Raw genomic sequence first — 18,224 nt, 5'->3', positions numbered from 1 at the left:
AATATATATATATATATAAATCAGTACTTTGAATGCAAAGGAGGTTTGTCCTTGATCATACTAAACCAGAATAAAGAAGAAGAATAAATAATTATCTGACACCACTGGATTTAAATAGTAACACAGTTGGTTACTCACTATTCTGCTCCCAGCTTCTTAATAACAAATAAAAATAAACAAAAAAAATTTACTTTTTTTTTATCACGGAAGCATTATCACGGAAAGAGAGGGTCATAGAAGGAGAAGCGTTGTACTCCGATCTGCTCAATTTGCTCTACTACAACTAAAGAAATTTCACTTCTAAAAGTGATCTTCACTCTACTGAACACACCCCGACCATCTTCTTATAACGTAAAAAGAATTGTTATTCTAAAACAAACTCACCATTAAAAAAATTAGTTATTCAGTATGTATTTAACTACATCTTGTACATGTTTTATGCAAGTACTAGCTCAACCTTAATTTTTTTAGAATATATAAAGTTAATATTACCAGTTGATGGAACTTACTTGAAAAAACATCTTGATAATCTGGGTTACTAAAATCATACTTGGGATATTTTTTTACAAACTGAATTCGGTAGCCAATGGTATCTACTGATGATCTGTATATGTGTATATTTGCTGAATTAGCACCAACTGTACCAACAGAAATGGAATTTGGTTTGGGTGGTTTTTTTCCTTCGTGTAATACAAACTGGTGCCACATTTCACCAATGGCATTAATAGCTTTGCATTCGTACATTCCCAAAACATTCCTGTTGGTCATCGGAATCTGAAAACAAAGTTAGTTTAAAGTATTCAACTTTTTTCTAGGGGTTTATTTCTTTTTTTTTTTTGTCATTACTAAGGACAAATTTTAATATTAGGACAAATCCCTTAAAGGGATGCATAAGAATAAAAGAAGAACATGAGGTAATTAAATAAAAATACATTGATATTTGTCATTTTTCATTTATTAAAATGATTGCTATACAGTGTAATAAAATCATTAATTATGCAACAAGTTGATAACATCTATTTTTTTAAAAAATATAATGATAGGATGGATTAGATGATGGACAATTGTTCTGAAAATTCTCCAACAAAATAATAAAGAACTAGAAAGTAAGAAAGGTATTTCTTGAATAAATAAATTATAAGTTACTTTATTTATTATTCTCCAAAAATTAAAAAATAAATAAATAAATTAAAACAAAATGTTGGATATTTACAGATCGGAGTTGGAGGATATTTTAGATTTTAGAAAGTAAGGAGGTGCTTATGATGACCATACGTCCTTAATTTAAGAGGACAGTCCTTTATTAAAGAAAAAAAATTAGTTCTACTGAAAAGTATCATAAAAAATTATAAAATTAATGTTTTTAAATGTATTTATAATGATTATTATTATTATTTTTTTCTTTGATATGTTCTTTATTTTCCAAAAAAAAATATGGTCTTTGTAGTGATAGTAAAAATAATTGACAATCAAATGTAGAAGGGAGGTTGAGGAGTGGAATTGAATAATTTATAAAAGGATTATTAAATACAGCAGTTTAAAAGATTTCTAATAAAGGTTAGATGCTGAAACATGTATTATGGAAGCATTTATAGTATAATTGTGTACATATTTATTTTTATTTGTAACTATTACTTTTACATCATTAATATTAATTTTATTATCACTATTATTGATATCGCTGTCCCAGTTCAACAGAGTAACATTTCAAAAAATGGTTATTTTGAGATATGCATATAATCTTAGCAACGAGGGTAAGGTCTATACAGTGAAACACAGAGTCATAGTAAAACATATATCATAAAATCTAAATAAAAAAATGTTTTGAACTGTATAGATATTACCTTTATCGTTAAAATTACATGCAGATCTCAAAATAATAATGTTTTTAGATGTTACACTCTTGAACTGGGTTAGCATTAACAATAATAGTGACAATAAAATTAATAATAATCATGTAAAAGTAATAATAACAAATAAAAATAAATATGTATACAATTATACAATAAATTCTCCCACAGTACATGTTTCTACATCTAACATCAATTAGAAATTCTACAAAACTGATGTATTTAATAGATATGCTGATATGTACAAATTCATAGAATATGAATATATAAATTTGTTATATACTATAATGTTATTGTTGTTTACTTTACTTTATTTTATTTATAATTAAATTCATTTTTTTTAACTGTTACCAATATTTTATTTTGATAACAACTAAATACACTTGCTTGTATGATACATCCATGTAAAGTACTTCATTGTATGAGACATGCTGTAAATAAACGGCCTTCTCAAAAGGATACTGTATTAAGGAAATAAAATAAAATTATTGTCGGATTTAGAGTGGATTGTTAGGCGAATGCAGCAATAGTGACTCAAAAGTTTGTGTTTCTAACCATGGTTCCTGTCAATGATGAACAAATCCAAGCTGTATTACAATATCACATATGGTAAAAAACTTTCATTAAATTTATTCATAGTTATCTGAAGATTGCAATTTCTTTTTTGAAAATAGCTTAAACATATTTTATAAACTAAGTAGTTTATAATAAATAAGTAATAATTTATTTATTTACATTTTTTTAGTAATTAAAAAATATATTACCTGAAGGACAGATTTATTAGGATCATTGATGACTTTCAGTTCAGGGTCTATCGTTTTATTATTTCTGGTCCAAGTAAAGTTAGCTTCAGGTACCGCATCGACCATGCATGTCAAGTTTGCTGTTCCACCCCAGTAGCCCTGCACTGTCCCATTTTCAGAATAATAATTTTGTTTCCATGTGGGTTTGTCTGAAAATCAGAATTTATATTATGCCTTTTTATTCTTATTTCATCGAAACAACAATTGAAGACATGAATGGATGAAGGTGCTATGTGGATCATTTTCAAAATTGCTGTTTTGTTGTCCCAGACGTGAGAAAGAGATATTAACCTTTTTTTTATTTTATTTTTTTAGATTTTGCCCCAAACTCTTGCAAGTTTTTGCTCCACCTTGAGTTATTTCAATGCATAAATAACGGAAAGAACATTCATGTTTATGTCAAAAAGGTAAGGAGTATTATTGTACTACCACATATTCTCCATCCACATTGACTTTTTGACATAAAAATTAAAGTTTTTTTTTTTTTTTTTGCGAATATTAGCTTAAAAACCAAATAAAGCTGTCTAGAGAGTGTAAGAAAAAAAACAAAAAATTCATGTGAATATTTGTCCCAGAAAAGGGGCAGTAATGAGTGTTACCATGCCTAGTGAAAACTTGGACTTGGCAGTTCTATATTATGATCAGCACTATCACCTTTTGCTAGGTCGAAATCACCAAAATTAGCTTTCATTATTTTTCACCATCAATGGATTTTCACTACTCACGGATAAGAGATTTTTTCACTCTAATCTGCTATCATAATTTCGGAATATTTTTCCATCTTTTCTTCCAGAAATGAACTAATAACTCTGTTTTTGTAAATTAGAAAAGCGAAATTTTCTTCCTTGTCTCTTCTTCTTATTTATTTATTTTTTTTAAATTGATTCCCATTCAGTATACAATATGTATTAAATAATTAATTATAATCACAGTCATCAAAATGGACTCTGAAAATTTAAAAATTAAAAAAAAAAGTTTTAAATTTGTAGGTGAATGAAATGGGATTAGGTTTAAAGACTTTTGACTAGCATATTGAAAATTTAGTGTATATCTCGATTTTTAAATTAATTGTGATGAAATTACTCACTTACTAAATTACCATTACGTTTGAAATGGCCTTTGAATCCATTAGGAACTAAAACAATTACTTCCACTACTACTAAATTACTTACAAAGAACATGTACAGTTATGTACTGGTCCTTAGTGCTTCCTTCAATTGATGACATCTGAAAAGCCCGGCATAGATAAAGCCCTGCATCATTCCGTGTGATGTTGTTTATATATAATCCAAATGGTAAACTTTTATAACGCTTTCCTAAAACATGATATTTTTAATTGGACAAAAGTTTAATATTTGATCATACAAGTTAATAATATACTAACATATTTCCTATATCCAAAAGCTATGTGTTTAATATATAAAATAAAATCAATATATGATATTGAATTATGAATTTTATATGAAAACATTTAATAAACTGAAAATGGTGCAAAACTACTTAATACACACCAATTTTTCTAATCCCTTTGCACATCATATATAAATAAAACAATGAAAGATGAAAAAATTACCTATATAACTACCTGAATTACTTTTATACTCAATAAAATGTAAGAGCATAAGGGAAATCAAGTGTATACACTAGAACTAAATATTACAAATATAATCACATAAATAGAACTAATTAGAGTTATAAAAAAAATAAGATCTGCATGTAAGGCTTCAGATGAAGAAATTATAAGATATAATTGATCTAAATGCATTTATTAGTTCTGAACTATTTTTTGTTTCATTTTGACCTCTAATCTGATGATCATAACCTATCTGTAGTGCTATTTAATTTTCAAATTAATAAAAATCTTCTTGTTAATATCTAATAATTTATAAAATAAGTAATTTAATACTCACCGTGAATAGGTAGATCCTTTCCCCTGAAATGCCAAATAATAGTTGGAGCTGGATCTCCTCCTGCTTCGCATTTTACTGTATCTGACTTGCCCTCAATTAATTTTTGTTCAGCAAAACTTCCTTGGAATGATATGGGCTCTAAAGAAAAAAAAATCATGGGTTTAAATATTAATTTTTATATCTTACATCTATAATACAAATTATGATGTGTGTTTATGTTTGTCTGTAATAAAAATTTTCTGTTTTATTCCAATATTGATGAAATTTGGTAAAGTTGATCTTCAAAACAAGTGAAAAGTCATTATAAGGCAAGAGATATATTTAATGAATACTCTTCTTACCACCAACTCAAAATTTTGGCATATTAATTAATTAATTTGGCATACTTGCAATTCAAAATAAAAAAGAAATTTCTGTATAATTTCATGAACTTGAATAAAAAAATAATTAGATGAAAATATTATTTTCATTTTATTTAGTATTTAAAAAAATAAATAAATAAGATGAAAATTATAGTACTGACTTACAGCCATTATAATTAAAATTTTCTATCTTCATAAAAATTTTTCTGTTTATTCAACAGATTATACAGATCAATGCCCCTAAAGTAAAATTCAGGTGCATCTTGAAGAAAATTCACTGTTTTGGTAAACAATAAAGTAAGAGTACTGCATTTAAAAAACCACTCCTATTCTCTTTTCTCAATTCTTAATATTGCAAGTTCCGGGTAATGTGTAAGCATTCTCTAACAAAATAATTAATAAAAAGCATAACTTAATTCTTCAAGCATAAAAAAAGGCAGTGAAAGATAGATATTAATTCTTATTGTAAAATTATATGAAAAAAATTCAAAAATATGTTTCTTTAATTTTTGTTGTACTTAACTTCTTGAAATTTTACAGATACTAATGCAACTTATTAAACTTAAAGAATGTTTTCAGTTTTGTACGTAATTTATAAATTCTAACTAAACTTACTATCTGTAGTAACAAATCCCAAATATTTTCAATATTGTTTCTCCTTATAAGATTAATCTGTCGTTACAATTCTTATTATTTATATATCAACTAAAAATGCTTTAAAATCTCTATATGTTATTATGAATAAATAAAAAGCAGGATTCTTGCAAAGCAATAAAGCACAAAGCCCAAAACAGTTGTGAAAAGCAGGATTCTTTATAACTGAACCATTCTGACCATTTATATGTACATAAATACCATAAGGCAATCCAAGGAAACTGGGCCAATTAAATTCTTTTTAGAAAAAATGAAGTACCTAATTGTCTGTGCACATACTTAGGTTAGCTACTTTGGCCAACAAGGACATTCAGTGGGTAAACAAATTATTTGTACACATAGCTTTTCATGAAAAAATATGTTTAATAATTTTTTGAGCTAAATTAACTAATAATATTTATAAAGAATAATATTTCCCATTAATTTTTATAAGTGAAGAAAACTATAAAACTTTACAAATAAATTTGTTAATTTTTTGTGCAAAAAAATTATTTTTACAGTAACTCTTGGCATTATAATAAATCATTAGTTTGTTATAAGTTCAGTTTTCAAATAATAACCCTTCAGTATTTCTATTTCTATTTTTCTCTATATTATTTTTCTTTATATTATCTTTTTCTATTTCTATTTATCTTTATATTTATACATTTATATATTCTATTTATGTTTATTCAATATTTCTCATCTCCAAATATCCAAATATTTCCAGTAGAATTCATATGGAACGGACATATCAAAACATCAGATAAGTATTTCACCATATACCTTCAAGTACCATTGGTAGAAAAAGGTAATATCCAATAAAAGAATTATGTAATTATACGTAATGCAACCTATTAATTTAATGTTTTTTCTATATTGGGCTACTGGTAGATTGGTAGAATCTTGATATTATCACTCACTCGAATGAACAATGCATTATTATATATTTTTTGTTATTAATTCTTAGCAATCTTTAGATTGAAGACAACTAGCAGATGTGATATCTTGCAAAATCAAAGCAATGGTAAAAGTGGCATGATAGAGACTGGTTCCCATTGGCACCTCCTCTTGACTTTAATTGATTTCATTAATTAGCTAAGGAGATCCCTTATCCAGCTCCTTTTTAGTCTTTGGGATGAGATGTTGTCGGGAATGTTTCTGGTAGCCATATCTTGTACTGGTATGTTGATTTAGTGGTAGAGTTTTTTCACAAAATGTCTTGTATATTGTTTTAATGCGGTCTTGTACAGTAGGTATGTGTAAGTCTGTGTGCTGTTACTTATGTACCATGGAAATCATGTAATTTTCTCAGTAAAATAGAGAGTAAAGAAGGTTTAGGCACTTATTTAACCGATTTATCAAGCTGCGTCTACTTCACATGAAGACCCCATGTCATCCTATCGAAAGTCAGTCCTAGATATTTTACTGAATTAGTTTGCGGAATCAGTTTGCTGTTTATGTATATTGGAGAACATGTGGCAAGGCGGAGAGTGTCAGAACACGTGACTAATATCCACTTACAGTTAATATTTGTAGTTTTATTTTATTATAGATGTATGATATCACTACAATACCCTTCCCTTCTTCAAATCCCACCTATTCCTTCACAATTTATCCATCCAAAACGAAATTAATGTTCTGTTTTTGAACAAAATTTTGTAAATCAATAGACTATTTTATTAATTTTTTGTTTGCTGTTTTTTGATATGGAGCTGAAATATTATTCTAGATTTTTCGTTGTGCAAATTGATGTTCTATTATTCATTAAAAAATTCTTAATGTGGTCTTAGTATTAACATTATGTAATCTTAATTGTCAATTATAATTTTTTTTTTATTTTTAGTTTCTATTATTAAATTGATATTCTGTTAATAATTTGAAAATTAGTAAATATGGACTTTTAACATTATTCACTACATATTGAGAATTATAATTTTTTTCCCTTTATATTATTAGAAGTTACATTTTGATTGTTATTATTCATTTTATTTGTTGATTTTCTTTTTTTTTTTTATTTCTACTCTAAGACATTAAAGCCTCATTTTTATTCTCTGCATTATTATTCTGAAGTAATTTGTCCCAGAATAAATGACAAATTTCATTATTATTATAATATATTTAAAATGATGAATTAAAAAATATTGTATCTACAGTATTTTTCTATTTCCTTAAAAACAAAAAAGGTTGTACAGATTTATTTATTTTAACCTGTAAGACATGCAAATCATCATTTTTTATGAAATCCACCAAGCCGTTTTTATATCTCTTGATTTTGGTTTGTTTTGATTGTACTTATAGAAGTACAAAAGACAGATAGATGCTGGTCTGTAACTGGCTGGGAGAAAAGGTGGCCGACTTCCAGGCATTCGCTAGAACGGATTGGGAGATAATTCGATTCCTCCTCCCCCACTTAGGGTGCACACCATTAAACCCAGCTCCGCTGACAGGAACAAATTACAGGGCCATCTTCTGCTTCGAGACCTAATCAGCGATGCTTTCGGATTTTACCTATTGGCAGATCGGCAGAAAGAACTGAGACTACCTTTGGACAAACTCATCAACTGTTCTCTTCCACTGATAATAACTCAGGCAGTGAACCGTAAAATATGGGCACTCAAGGATGATGTAACTTCATATAACTATACAAGAGCCCAAGAGGAGAAAAAAGGCAGTTATCTCACCCAAATTTTTGATTGGATAAATTGGAAAAATATGTATAATTACTAGCCAAAATTTATGAGTCTGCCAAGTATAGGTAAGGGGAATAAAAAACTGGCGGCTGTTTCAAAGTGATGAAAAAATTTTTTTTTCATTCGGAGCTCTATATCTTAAAAAGTAGAAACAACACAAGAAAACCTAAGAGAACGTCATTTAAAGAAGAGTAAATTTGCTAAATATGAGCCCTAATAGAGTTATTTACGAAAAATAGTTTTCAAGATATAGCTTTTTAAAAAGAAACGTTTCAGAAAAATGTTGTATGGGATGTATTGAAAGATCAATAGTTAGTGAATTTATTTTGAAAAAAATTATATCTCAAAAAGCATTTGACGTACAGATGTCTATTAGGACTCAAATTAAAGCTAGTTTAATGAGCTATAAAGTAGTTTATGATGTTTATCTTCCTAGGAGTAATAGTTTACATGAAATTTGCTAAAATAAATTGATTAATAGTTGTTCAGACAAATTTTCATTTGCCAAATTTATATTCATTTGTGAATATCATAAAAACTACTACCCCTACGAAGATAAGTGTCATAAAGTACTTTATAGAATGTTAAATTTCCTATATTTTGAGTGTTGGCAGACATATGTGCGTCTTATGGATCTAGAGATATATTTTTTCAAAAATCCAACATTTTATACGAAAAACTAGAAATTAACATTTTGTGAGTTTATTTTGTCAAATATCATAAAAACTACTACTCCTACAAAGATAAACAAAATTGACTATTTTGTAGTAAATTTAACTAGCTTTAATTTGAGCGCTGGCAGACATCTGTACGTCCAATGGTTTCTGAAATGAAGTTTTTCATAAATTAAAATTATTGTCCGAAAAACTATAAATCAATTTATTTTAGCAAATATCATAAAAACTACTATTTCTACGAAGGTAAAGGTCATAAACTTCTTTATAGTCCATTAAACTAGTTATAATTTGAGTGCTAATAGACATCTTTACGTCACATAGTTATAGATTTCTCAAAATAAATTAACTAACTACTTATCTTTCAATAGATTTTTAAGAAATTGTGCTTTCTAAAAAGCTATATCTCGAGAACTATTGGACGTAAATAGCTCTTTTAGGGCTAATATTTAAGCAAATTTACTCTTATTTAAATAATGTTCTCTTAAATTTTCTAGTGTTGTTGTTAGTTTTTAAGATATAGAGCTCCGAATGAAAAATTGATGTTTTTTTAAGGTTTTGAAACAGCCACCATTTTTTATTCCCCCTACCAATATTTGGCAGACTCATCAATTTTGACTAGTAATTATACATAGTTTTCATTAAAGTAATCAAAAAGTGGGGTGAGATGATTGCCTTTTTTTCTTCCCGGCTCTTATACTATAAGGAAATGTAGTACTTGCTGTTAAGAAAGTCTTCAAGAAGGATTTACTTGATATCAAGTTGACTTTGTTTACAAGTCTCTTAGAAATTGTTGATAGTTTCGCGCGAAAAATCTCTTGAGCATAATACTTAAAAAATCATCTGTAAAACATTCAAACAAATAGTTTGATAATCAAACCAACATATTGCTTTAAATAATATATAATTCTGTCTGAAATAATTATTAAAAACAGAAAATGTATAAATACTCTTTTGTAAATATTCATTAAACAAAATTTACATAAACTTTGAGCAAATTATTCATATGGAACATTTGTCCTAAGACATTCTTTTCTTTCGATTTTACGTCAATTGATGTTAGCTTCAAAATAATAATTCGATACGGACATTAAATTACTATCACACTTTCTATATAAGTGGTCTCTGGTTATGCCAAGCACGATTCCCTGTACTAATACCCCAAAGGAAAGGGATCCATGTTCCATCAGGGCAGATCCATAAATTAGATCCCCCTACGTGGAACAAATACCAGTTACACTTCCCTTGGTCTGTTCCTCGACCCGCTAGAAGAAGGAACGGTGTGAGTGAAAGGAGAAAAAAAGAGAGAAAAAAAAAACATTTCTCTTAGGGTAGGTTTCTCAGGCATCCTCTGGACTCATTTTTATTCCAAATCCTGGTTATTACTTAAAAATATGAGAGCCGTTTATCGTGGTTCTTTATTCTTGAAGAACACCTCCATTCCATTGAGGAGGCGACGCAAAAAAGACTTTATGGCCGGGGTCTCGGTAGTGGCTTTTGAAGGATTTCATCAAGGCAAGAAATCTCACCACCCATTTATTAAATCTTTATCCTTATTCCCAAGGTAATCTTTCTTATCCTACATCATTTCTTGTCCTTTCGTGTTTATCATTTTCCTTACAGGACAGTTTTCTTTTTACATTCGTATCGATACATTTGAACTTATAAATACGAGGATAAACCCAAAAGTAAATAATAATTTACAAATATTCCGTTTATTTTTTATATCACACCTTTAAAATATTCATATCTTTCAATAAAAATTCCTTCGGTATTATACTCACTGTCTCTTCTACATTATTAACAAATCATTGCACAAGCACTTATTGACATGCAATTTGTAACTGACATAAAAAAATAAAAAATGCAAACATTTTTCATGAGTCACTTGTTGGAAACCAAAACCGACTGGTACAAACATTACTAAAACACTACAACAGAATCTGACAAGAAGACAGACACGTCACTGGAACAGAGATCTGTTACATTAAGTATAAAAGTAGATAATATTTTAATATACATGTATTTTTAATTGTGGTAATACAATTTTTTTTTAAATATGTAATAATTTGAAAAGCGTTTGATGAATGCTGACAGTATTTGATGTATGATTTTTGTTTAATTGTGCCAACGTTTCGGCCAGAGTTTCTAGCCTTCATCAGGGCTAAAAACAAAGAGCAAGATAACAACCAAAAAAAAAAAAAAAAGTAAAAAGAGAAAACATAAATAAAAACACAAGAAAATAATTATACAGAATGAAAATTAGTAAAAATAAAGTGATGAAGAAAGTGGGAAGTAAAACATTTAATTAAATATATAAGTAGAATAAAATAATCAAGAAAAGAAAAGTTTAAAATTATATAATGCAAAGAAACGTAGAAATATGAATATATTAATTTAATAATAATTAAAAAAGTTATGGAAAGAGAAAAAAAAATTAAATAATACAAAAAATTTTTTTTTAATAAATAAATGTAAATATATGTAACCGATGAAATATGTAAGTATAATACTAGATTAAAAAAACAAAACAATATATAAGGTTGTGTTAGACAAACGAAGAGAATAGAAACAATGACAATAATAATGTGTGGTGAATATAACTTTGGTAAGGAGAAATGATAAGAAAAAAAGATAAGAAAAGAGAATAAGACAAAAAAAAATTACTCACCTACTCATAGATCGCAAATCTAAGTGAGCTAGTGGCAAGTGCGGTAAGACACTGAATTAAAATATGTTAGGAAGATAACAAAATTACCGGAAGACGAGAATACGTCACAAGTTATTTGAATGGGTAAAAATAAGAAATAGAAGATATTGAAAAACTTTTATTTGAAAGAGGAAAACGAATAAAAGTGTGACAACCAATAGTTATAAATAACTAGTCGTAAACGTAAAGGAAGAAAATAATACTTAATAATATGTTTAATAATTTTATATTAAGTACGTAACACGAAAAAAGCCCGTCTTGGTATTATAATTTTTTTTTTTACGATCACTTATTATTTTACTAAGAATGTTAAAACAGTTGCATATTTTTAAGATTTTTTTTTATTTTTTATATTTGTGAATGACGGTCGAGAAGGGGTGTCTTTAGAATAAGGAATTTTTATTTTATTATTTTAATTTATTCAAATAGTATTATTGATTTTTTTTTTTTTTTTTAACATTGAGGTATCAGAGATAATAAAGGAATAGTTAATTTATAGCTGATTTAGAAGTTTTTCTCATTAAAATAATTACTTATTTACTTACTTTAATTAATTACTTATTTATTTATTACCTCTCTCACTTTTTTTTCATAACTTTTATTTTACATATATTAACTAATTTTACTTAAATATACGTTTTCTTTCCCAATTTTGTCATAACTTTAATTTTAAATTATTTTCATATATTTACTTACAAGATTATATATATATTTTATTTTTTGTTCTTTCTTTTTCCTTTATTTTAATATTAATTTTTTCTCAAATAGCCTTTATCTTCTTATAATACTTAGACTATGTATTTTCTTTCAATTCTATTTGTGTATATAGCTAGTTATTTTCCAATCATTACGTTAACCCGTTTATTCATTATGGTTGTTTTGTTTTTAGCCCTGATGAAGAATTGAAATACTGGCCGAAGCGTTGGCATTAATAAATAAGTTATTACTTATTTAAAATTAACAATCTTCTCATTTACATGTATCCACAGACAACTATTAACACAACATAATTACTTATAGTTGGATTGTCCTAAATTAAAATTACTGAGTATTAATATTTACATACCAATGCAATTTGCTTTATTCATACTGTTTGAATATTTTATTTTTATTTTTTTATAGAGTTTAGTTCTATCATGAGAACCATATTAATTGTGAAACATATTTGAACGGGCTTAACACTTTTAAAAACAGTTTCGATTGTCCATTCTGTGGTTGCACAATTCTCAACATTGTGAAAAATCAACTCCCTGGGAAGAGGGTAATTTTTCCCCACAGGTGATTTCCCTATGCCTGGGAAAATACCAATTTCCTTTAAAGGCTCCACAGAACACAATTTTCCCGAGGACGGGTCCGAGGAAATGATTTATTCCCGAAGTGGAAGTGGAACACTCTGAGAGGATATTAAAAAATTAAATTGTCTAAATTGTATATAAAATATTAGAAATTCTCTAAGGAAATGAGCTTTTTAGCCAATCTCGAGGTTAAATTGAGGGGAAATTCCAGTTAGGTTCTCTAGCAGAATATCGAGATAACTTGTTTAAATAACTCCGTGGAGAACGGTTGATCCCAACTCCGCTTCTTGATGAACTTAAAAATTGAAAACTGTATTTTATATAATTTTCATAATTTTGAGGTAAATTTTTTTTTTTTTTTATCAATTATTACCTAAACATTAATAAGCTTCATTTATGTTTAATTTATTATTTACTTTCTTAATACTGTCCTTTGAGGTTTCAGGTTTTGACCCCGATATATTTTCACATTATTGCACGAATATTCCTAGTATCACTACTATATAATTTATTGTTTTTTCACAAATACTAAAAAAAATTATGAAACCATTTATTCCAATAAATGATAAATTTAATTTATTTAAAAATTGTAAATTTTTCATTTTAATATTATTTTATATTTTATACAGTTTTCTATTGTCCATTACGTCTTTTTTCAATATTTTTTCTATTTTATTACATTTTGCATTATCAAAAAAAAAAAATGAAATGTTTTTTTTAATAGTAGCACTTTCCACAGAAAAAATAACTGTTTTTTTTTTTTAAGTAAATATGCTGCTTAGAAAACTATTTTACTGATTAATTTTTATTATCACAAATTGTAATAAAACAGTTAATTAAATTATTTAGGAAATGGGACGTCTTTATTTCAATATTTTTACTATTTTCTTTCATTTTAAATTATCCCCCCCCAAAAAAAAATAAATTTAATTTATTTAAAAATTGTAAATTTTTAATTTTAATATTATTTTATATTTTCTAGCGTTTTCTATTGTCCATTAAAATAAATAAAAAACAAAATTTTTTTTTACCTTATAGAAAATAAATTAAAAACGGAACGTCTTTATTTCAATATTTTTACTATTTTCTTTCATTTTAAATTATCCCCCCCAAAAAAAACGGAATTTTTTTTAATAGTACCACTTTAACTAAAAAAAAAAAGTTTATTTTTTTGTTTTTAGTAAATGTGTTGCTTATTTGTAATTAATTAGTAGAAATTATAATAAAAAACTAATTAAATTATTTAGAAAATGGAAATTTTCAATTTAACGTTATTTTATATTTTCTAATTTTTTCCATAAACAATAAAAAATTATGAAAGCATAACTATTGAGTTTATTTATTTCAATAAATGATAAAATTAATTTATTAAGAAACTCTTTCTTCTAAATGAAAAAATTGGAACTCTTTCATTTTAACGTTATTTACTATTTTCTAACGTTTTCTAATATCCAATAAAATAAATAAATACATAAAAAACAAAACTACTTTTTTTTAAATTGTTTTTTTACCTTACAAAAAATAAATTAAAAACAAAACAAAACATAAATGATTAATTTTTATTATCAAAAATTATAAAAAAATAATTAATTTTTTTAGGAAATAAAACGTCTTTATTTTTAATATTTCCTTATATTTTACTTATCATAAATTTTATTTTAAAAAAAAACTGAAATATTTTTTAAATAGTAGCACTTTACCTCAGAAAAAATAAATGATGTTCAATTGTTTATAATAAATGTGTTGCTTATTTGTAAGTAATTATTACAAATTATAATAAAAAAAAAATTAAATTATTTAGAAAATGAAACTTCCTAATTTAACAATATTTTTCATTTTTTAATGTTTACATTAATATATAGAAAAAATTAATACAAAACTACTGAAATGTTTCTTGAAATAGTAGCACTTTACTTCAGGAAAAATAAATGAAAAAAATAATTAAGGTATTACACAAAAAATGATGCCTGATTTTGTTTAATTATTACAAAAAAATTGTTAATTCATGTTTATTAGCATCAGTATTAAAGTAGATAATGGCGTTGTTAAAGTAAAATTTGTATTAGATAATTAAAGCTTTTGTGGATTCATGGCAACAATATATATATATATGTATAATTTTGATCATAGTTATCTATTTAGCGTTTAGTTTCAAATTTTTCGGTTTTTCAAAACTCGTGACTTGACTTGTTCTTCTTAAATTTTAGCTCAAATTATAGTATAGATTTTACAATAAAACACAATTCCCTTATTGTTTTATTTTTATAACAGTATTTCAACAGATTTTATATAAAAAAACATAAATGAACTTTTGGATATTTTCGTCAACTCACGCACGAATTAATTTTGAAAAGCTGCTTTTTTTTTTTAATTTAATTTTTTTTTCTTGTCCATTTTACTTTTTTAAAATATGACTCTAAAGTTAATTTGCAGCAGGAGTTGAGGAAGTTAAGCTCCCTGCTTCAAAGTACTTAGTTAAGGAAACTGAAAGGAAAATATGCTCCGTGGCTTAGAATATTAGATTATGTAAATCAAAGCTAGGAAAGAAAAAGAGAAATGTCTTAATGCTTCTTTTTTTCTTTTCTTTTTCCCTTAGCACTTCACCTCGCATACATCAAGCTTCTTTCACCACTTCTATTTACATTAATTTCGTCTTCTTTTTTTATTTTTATGAAGCCACAAAAGTTTTTTTTACTTTCTCCAAATAAGTTGCTCTGTAAAGAACTCACTTCCCGTATAAATTTGTAGGTTTTATAATTTAATTCGTTCCTTCTTCCCGCTGAAGAACTTGCAATAATTCTAGGTCGCTTTAATTTAAAAAAAAAAAAATTATCGTATGATGTTAATTCTTAAAAATCTTATTTTAGACTTCTTTTATTGTTTAAATAAAATAAATTGTATCCACTTAAGTATGAGGCTATTCTGCCTATTTATAATAATTTTAATTAAATTAATCTATTTTGTCACTATTTCATTCAATTTTAATACTTTTCACTAAAAATCACTCTCTTATCAAGAATGATTTTTCAACCAAGGCGTACTTAAAAGTTTTAAAATTACATGAAATATAAAATAGGTTAATTTAAATAAAATTATTAGAAACGGGCAGCATAGCTTGAAAACATTTTAATAGCTGTTGGATATATTTAAAATATTAATAATGAATGTATCAGAATGAAATGTATAAAATTTATTTAATTTAAATTAATTGATTTTTTTTATCATTTTTTATTATACAAAAAATAATACAATTCCCGATATAATTGTTTATTGGCACATACAAATAATAATATAGCACGGACCATAGGATATTGATATATAGGATATTGTAGGGTTATATACATCCTTTCTTATTTGTATATATTTAGTTTGTTATTTTTAATTTTTTCAAGGTCAGAAAAAAAAAATTAGTATATTGCATAACTGTCCAGATATTTGGTCAGTATTATTTTACCCAGTGATATTTCCTTTTAAAATAAATTCTTCTGAATTTGTCATTATTAATTTTTATCAATATTTTTGGTACCATTTTCATCTTACTTGTTACAATATTTTTGTTATTTTATTTTATTTCTCCTAATAACGTCATAAATAATCGAGTAAATAGCTTAATGAAACTGTTTGCTGAGTAAATGAAACTCTAATTAGCTTTATTGTTTTATATCGATTGAATCTAACTAATTCTGATGAAAAATAATCATTATAAAAAAAAAAAATAAAGGTTAAAAAATAAAAATGTAAGCCATATTTATTAAAATTAATTTATATTTTGCTAATGTATAAAATTATAAATAGGAACATGAATGTCATAACTAAAAATTAAAAATGTATGACATTAGGTCATAGACCACTGAGCATACCGAAACATGTTTGATGTTTCATATATATGCTTTTGTGTATGAGTCTGTAGTCATAAATGAGTTTCAAAAATATATTATTTCATGACACAAAATTTTTGAGTGGGTACCCTTAATTGTGAGAATTCCCTGTTTTATTAAGTCTCATGCATCAATACCTATTAATTAGAGGTTCATATATAAATTATTGTATACATTTTGATTAAATAATTACCCCATAACTCTCTCCCTAGCCGTGTCACAAGCTATAAATTACACATTCTACTTAATATTACGGAAATAGTCAACTTTTTTTAAAGTTATCAAATCTCACTTCAGTCCAAGAGAACCGTTGTTGGAGTGTCATAAGATTTTTTTTCTCTCTCCTTACAAGACTTTTAAATTTTCCTAAATGGCCTACTTTAGTAGGGTGTGTGCGTTTTATTAACAATGAATTATTTTTATGCATAATCATTTCCTGGACCTTATCGACTAATAATGGAACTTCCTTAATTAATTACACTAAAATTTTTTTTGCGTGGATAGGAGATCTAATAAAATTTTACAATCCGTTATCTGAAACATTTTACTCAGATTAATATAATAAGTGCCTAAAAACGTTTCTAAACAAGTCTCTCTCGGCGCTTTACCAAAAAAAGTTTATCGTCTGCAACTTTCCTTTGACACTGCTGGGTTGGTTTCTTTTTAAGATTTGGCACTAAAGTCATATATCACACTATAATGATCCTAGGTACCAATATCACTATCCGTCATTTTTTTTTTTTTTTTTGAAATGGCGACCGATTTGAGGTTTCTTATGCCTTTATATTCCCTGTGCAATTCATGAAACTGAGTGAGTAATTATTGCGTTCTAGCATATAACTATTATGACAAATTTATATGTTTATTATGGGTATGGATCAATGGTAATTGTCACTTTGCTGATTCCAAGTACCTGGGTTCAAATCTGGCTGTGTAGATAATTATTTAATGTTTTACTGTAGCCGTGAGTCAGCTCTGTGGGTTTGGTAGCTAATGGTAGGTAATGTGGACGCATTTAATTGGGTGAAAATCTGGAAGTGGAGCGTGACTTTGACCTAATCACCTCCTTGCATAACCGATGGTCTGGTTACAGTGCTTCCTTACAAAATACTTCATGGGTAGTAGCGCTACAGATTTAATTTTTGTTGTTGTTGTTGTTGATTGTTGCTTAAAGGCGTAAAACACTCTGGTCATCAACGCCTATGGCATGATAAAAGTAAAAAAAAAATAAAATAAAATAAATAAAAAATATAAAAAAATAAAAATCGAAGAGGAGTTATAATGTATAAAGAAGGCGATGTGCTTTTAAAAATTCAAACACTCGTGTAATTTTAGCTTCCTCATCTGTGAGAACTTCGGATAAATTTTGGGTCAGTCCTATCCTATTTATTGTTGGCAAATAGTGAGTACACTCTT

General features: G+C 26.5%; 1 protein-coding gene across 1 annotated transcript in view; it reads right to left on the bottom strand.

Annotated features, from left to right (window-relative positions):
* Window positions 1–18,224, bottom strand: part of LOC106683170 (limbic system-associated membrane protein) — a gene marked incomplete at its 5' end in the record, with an annotated part of 97,958 nt that overhangs the window by 4,133 nt on the left and 75,601 nt on the right. The window contains 4 exon segments of the mRNA XM_014424461.3: window positions 510–774; window positions 2,615–2,802; window positions 3,826–3,969; window positions 4,564–4,701. Of these exon segments, the coding sequence (XP_014279947.3) occupies window positions 510–774; window positions 2,615–2,802; window positions 3,826–3,969; window positions 4,564–4,701 (735 nt within the window).

This window comes from Halyomorpha halys, unplaced genomic scaffold (assembly GCF_000696795.3).
Source record: "Halyomorpha halys isolate HHAL.00 unplaced genomic scaffold, Hhal_1.1 Scaffold471.1, whole genome shotgun sequence".
Classification (NCBI taxonomy): Eukaryota; Metazoa; Arthropoda; class Insecta; order Hemiptera; family Pentatomidae; genus Halyomorpha; species Halyomorpha halys.
This window is presented reverse-complemented; position numbering and strand designations above follow the sequence as displayed.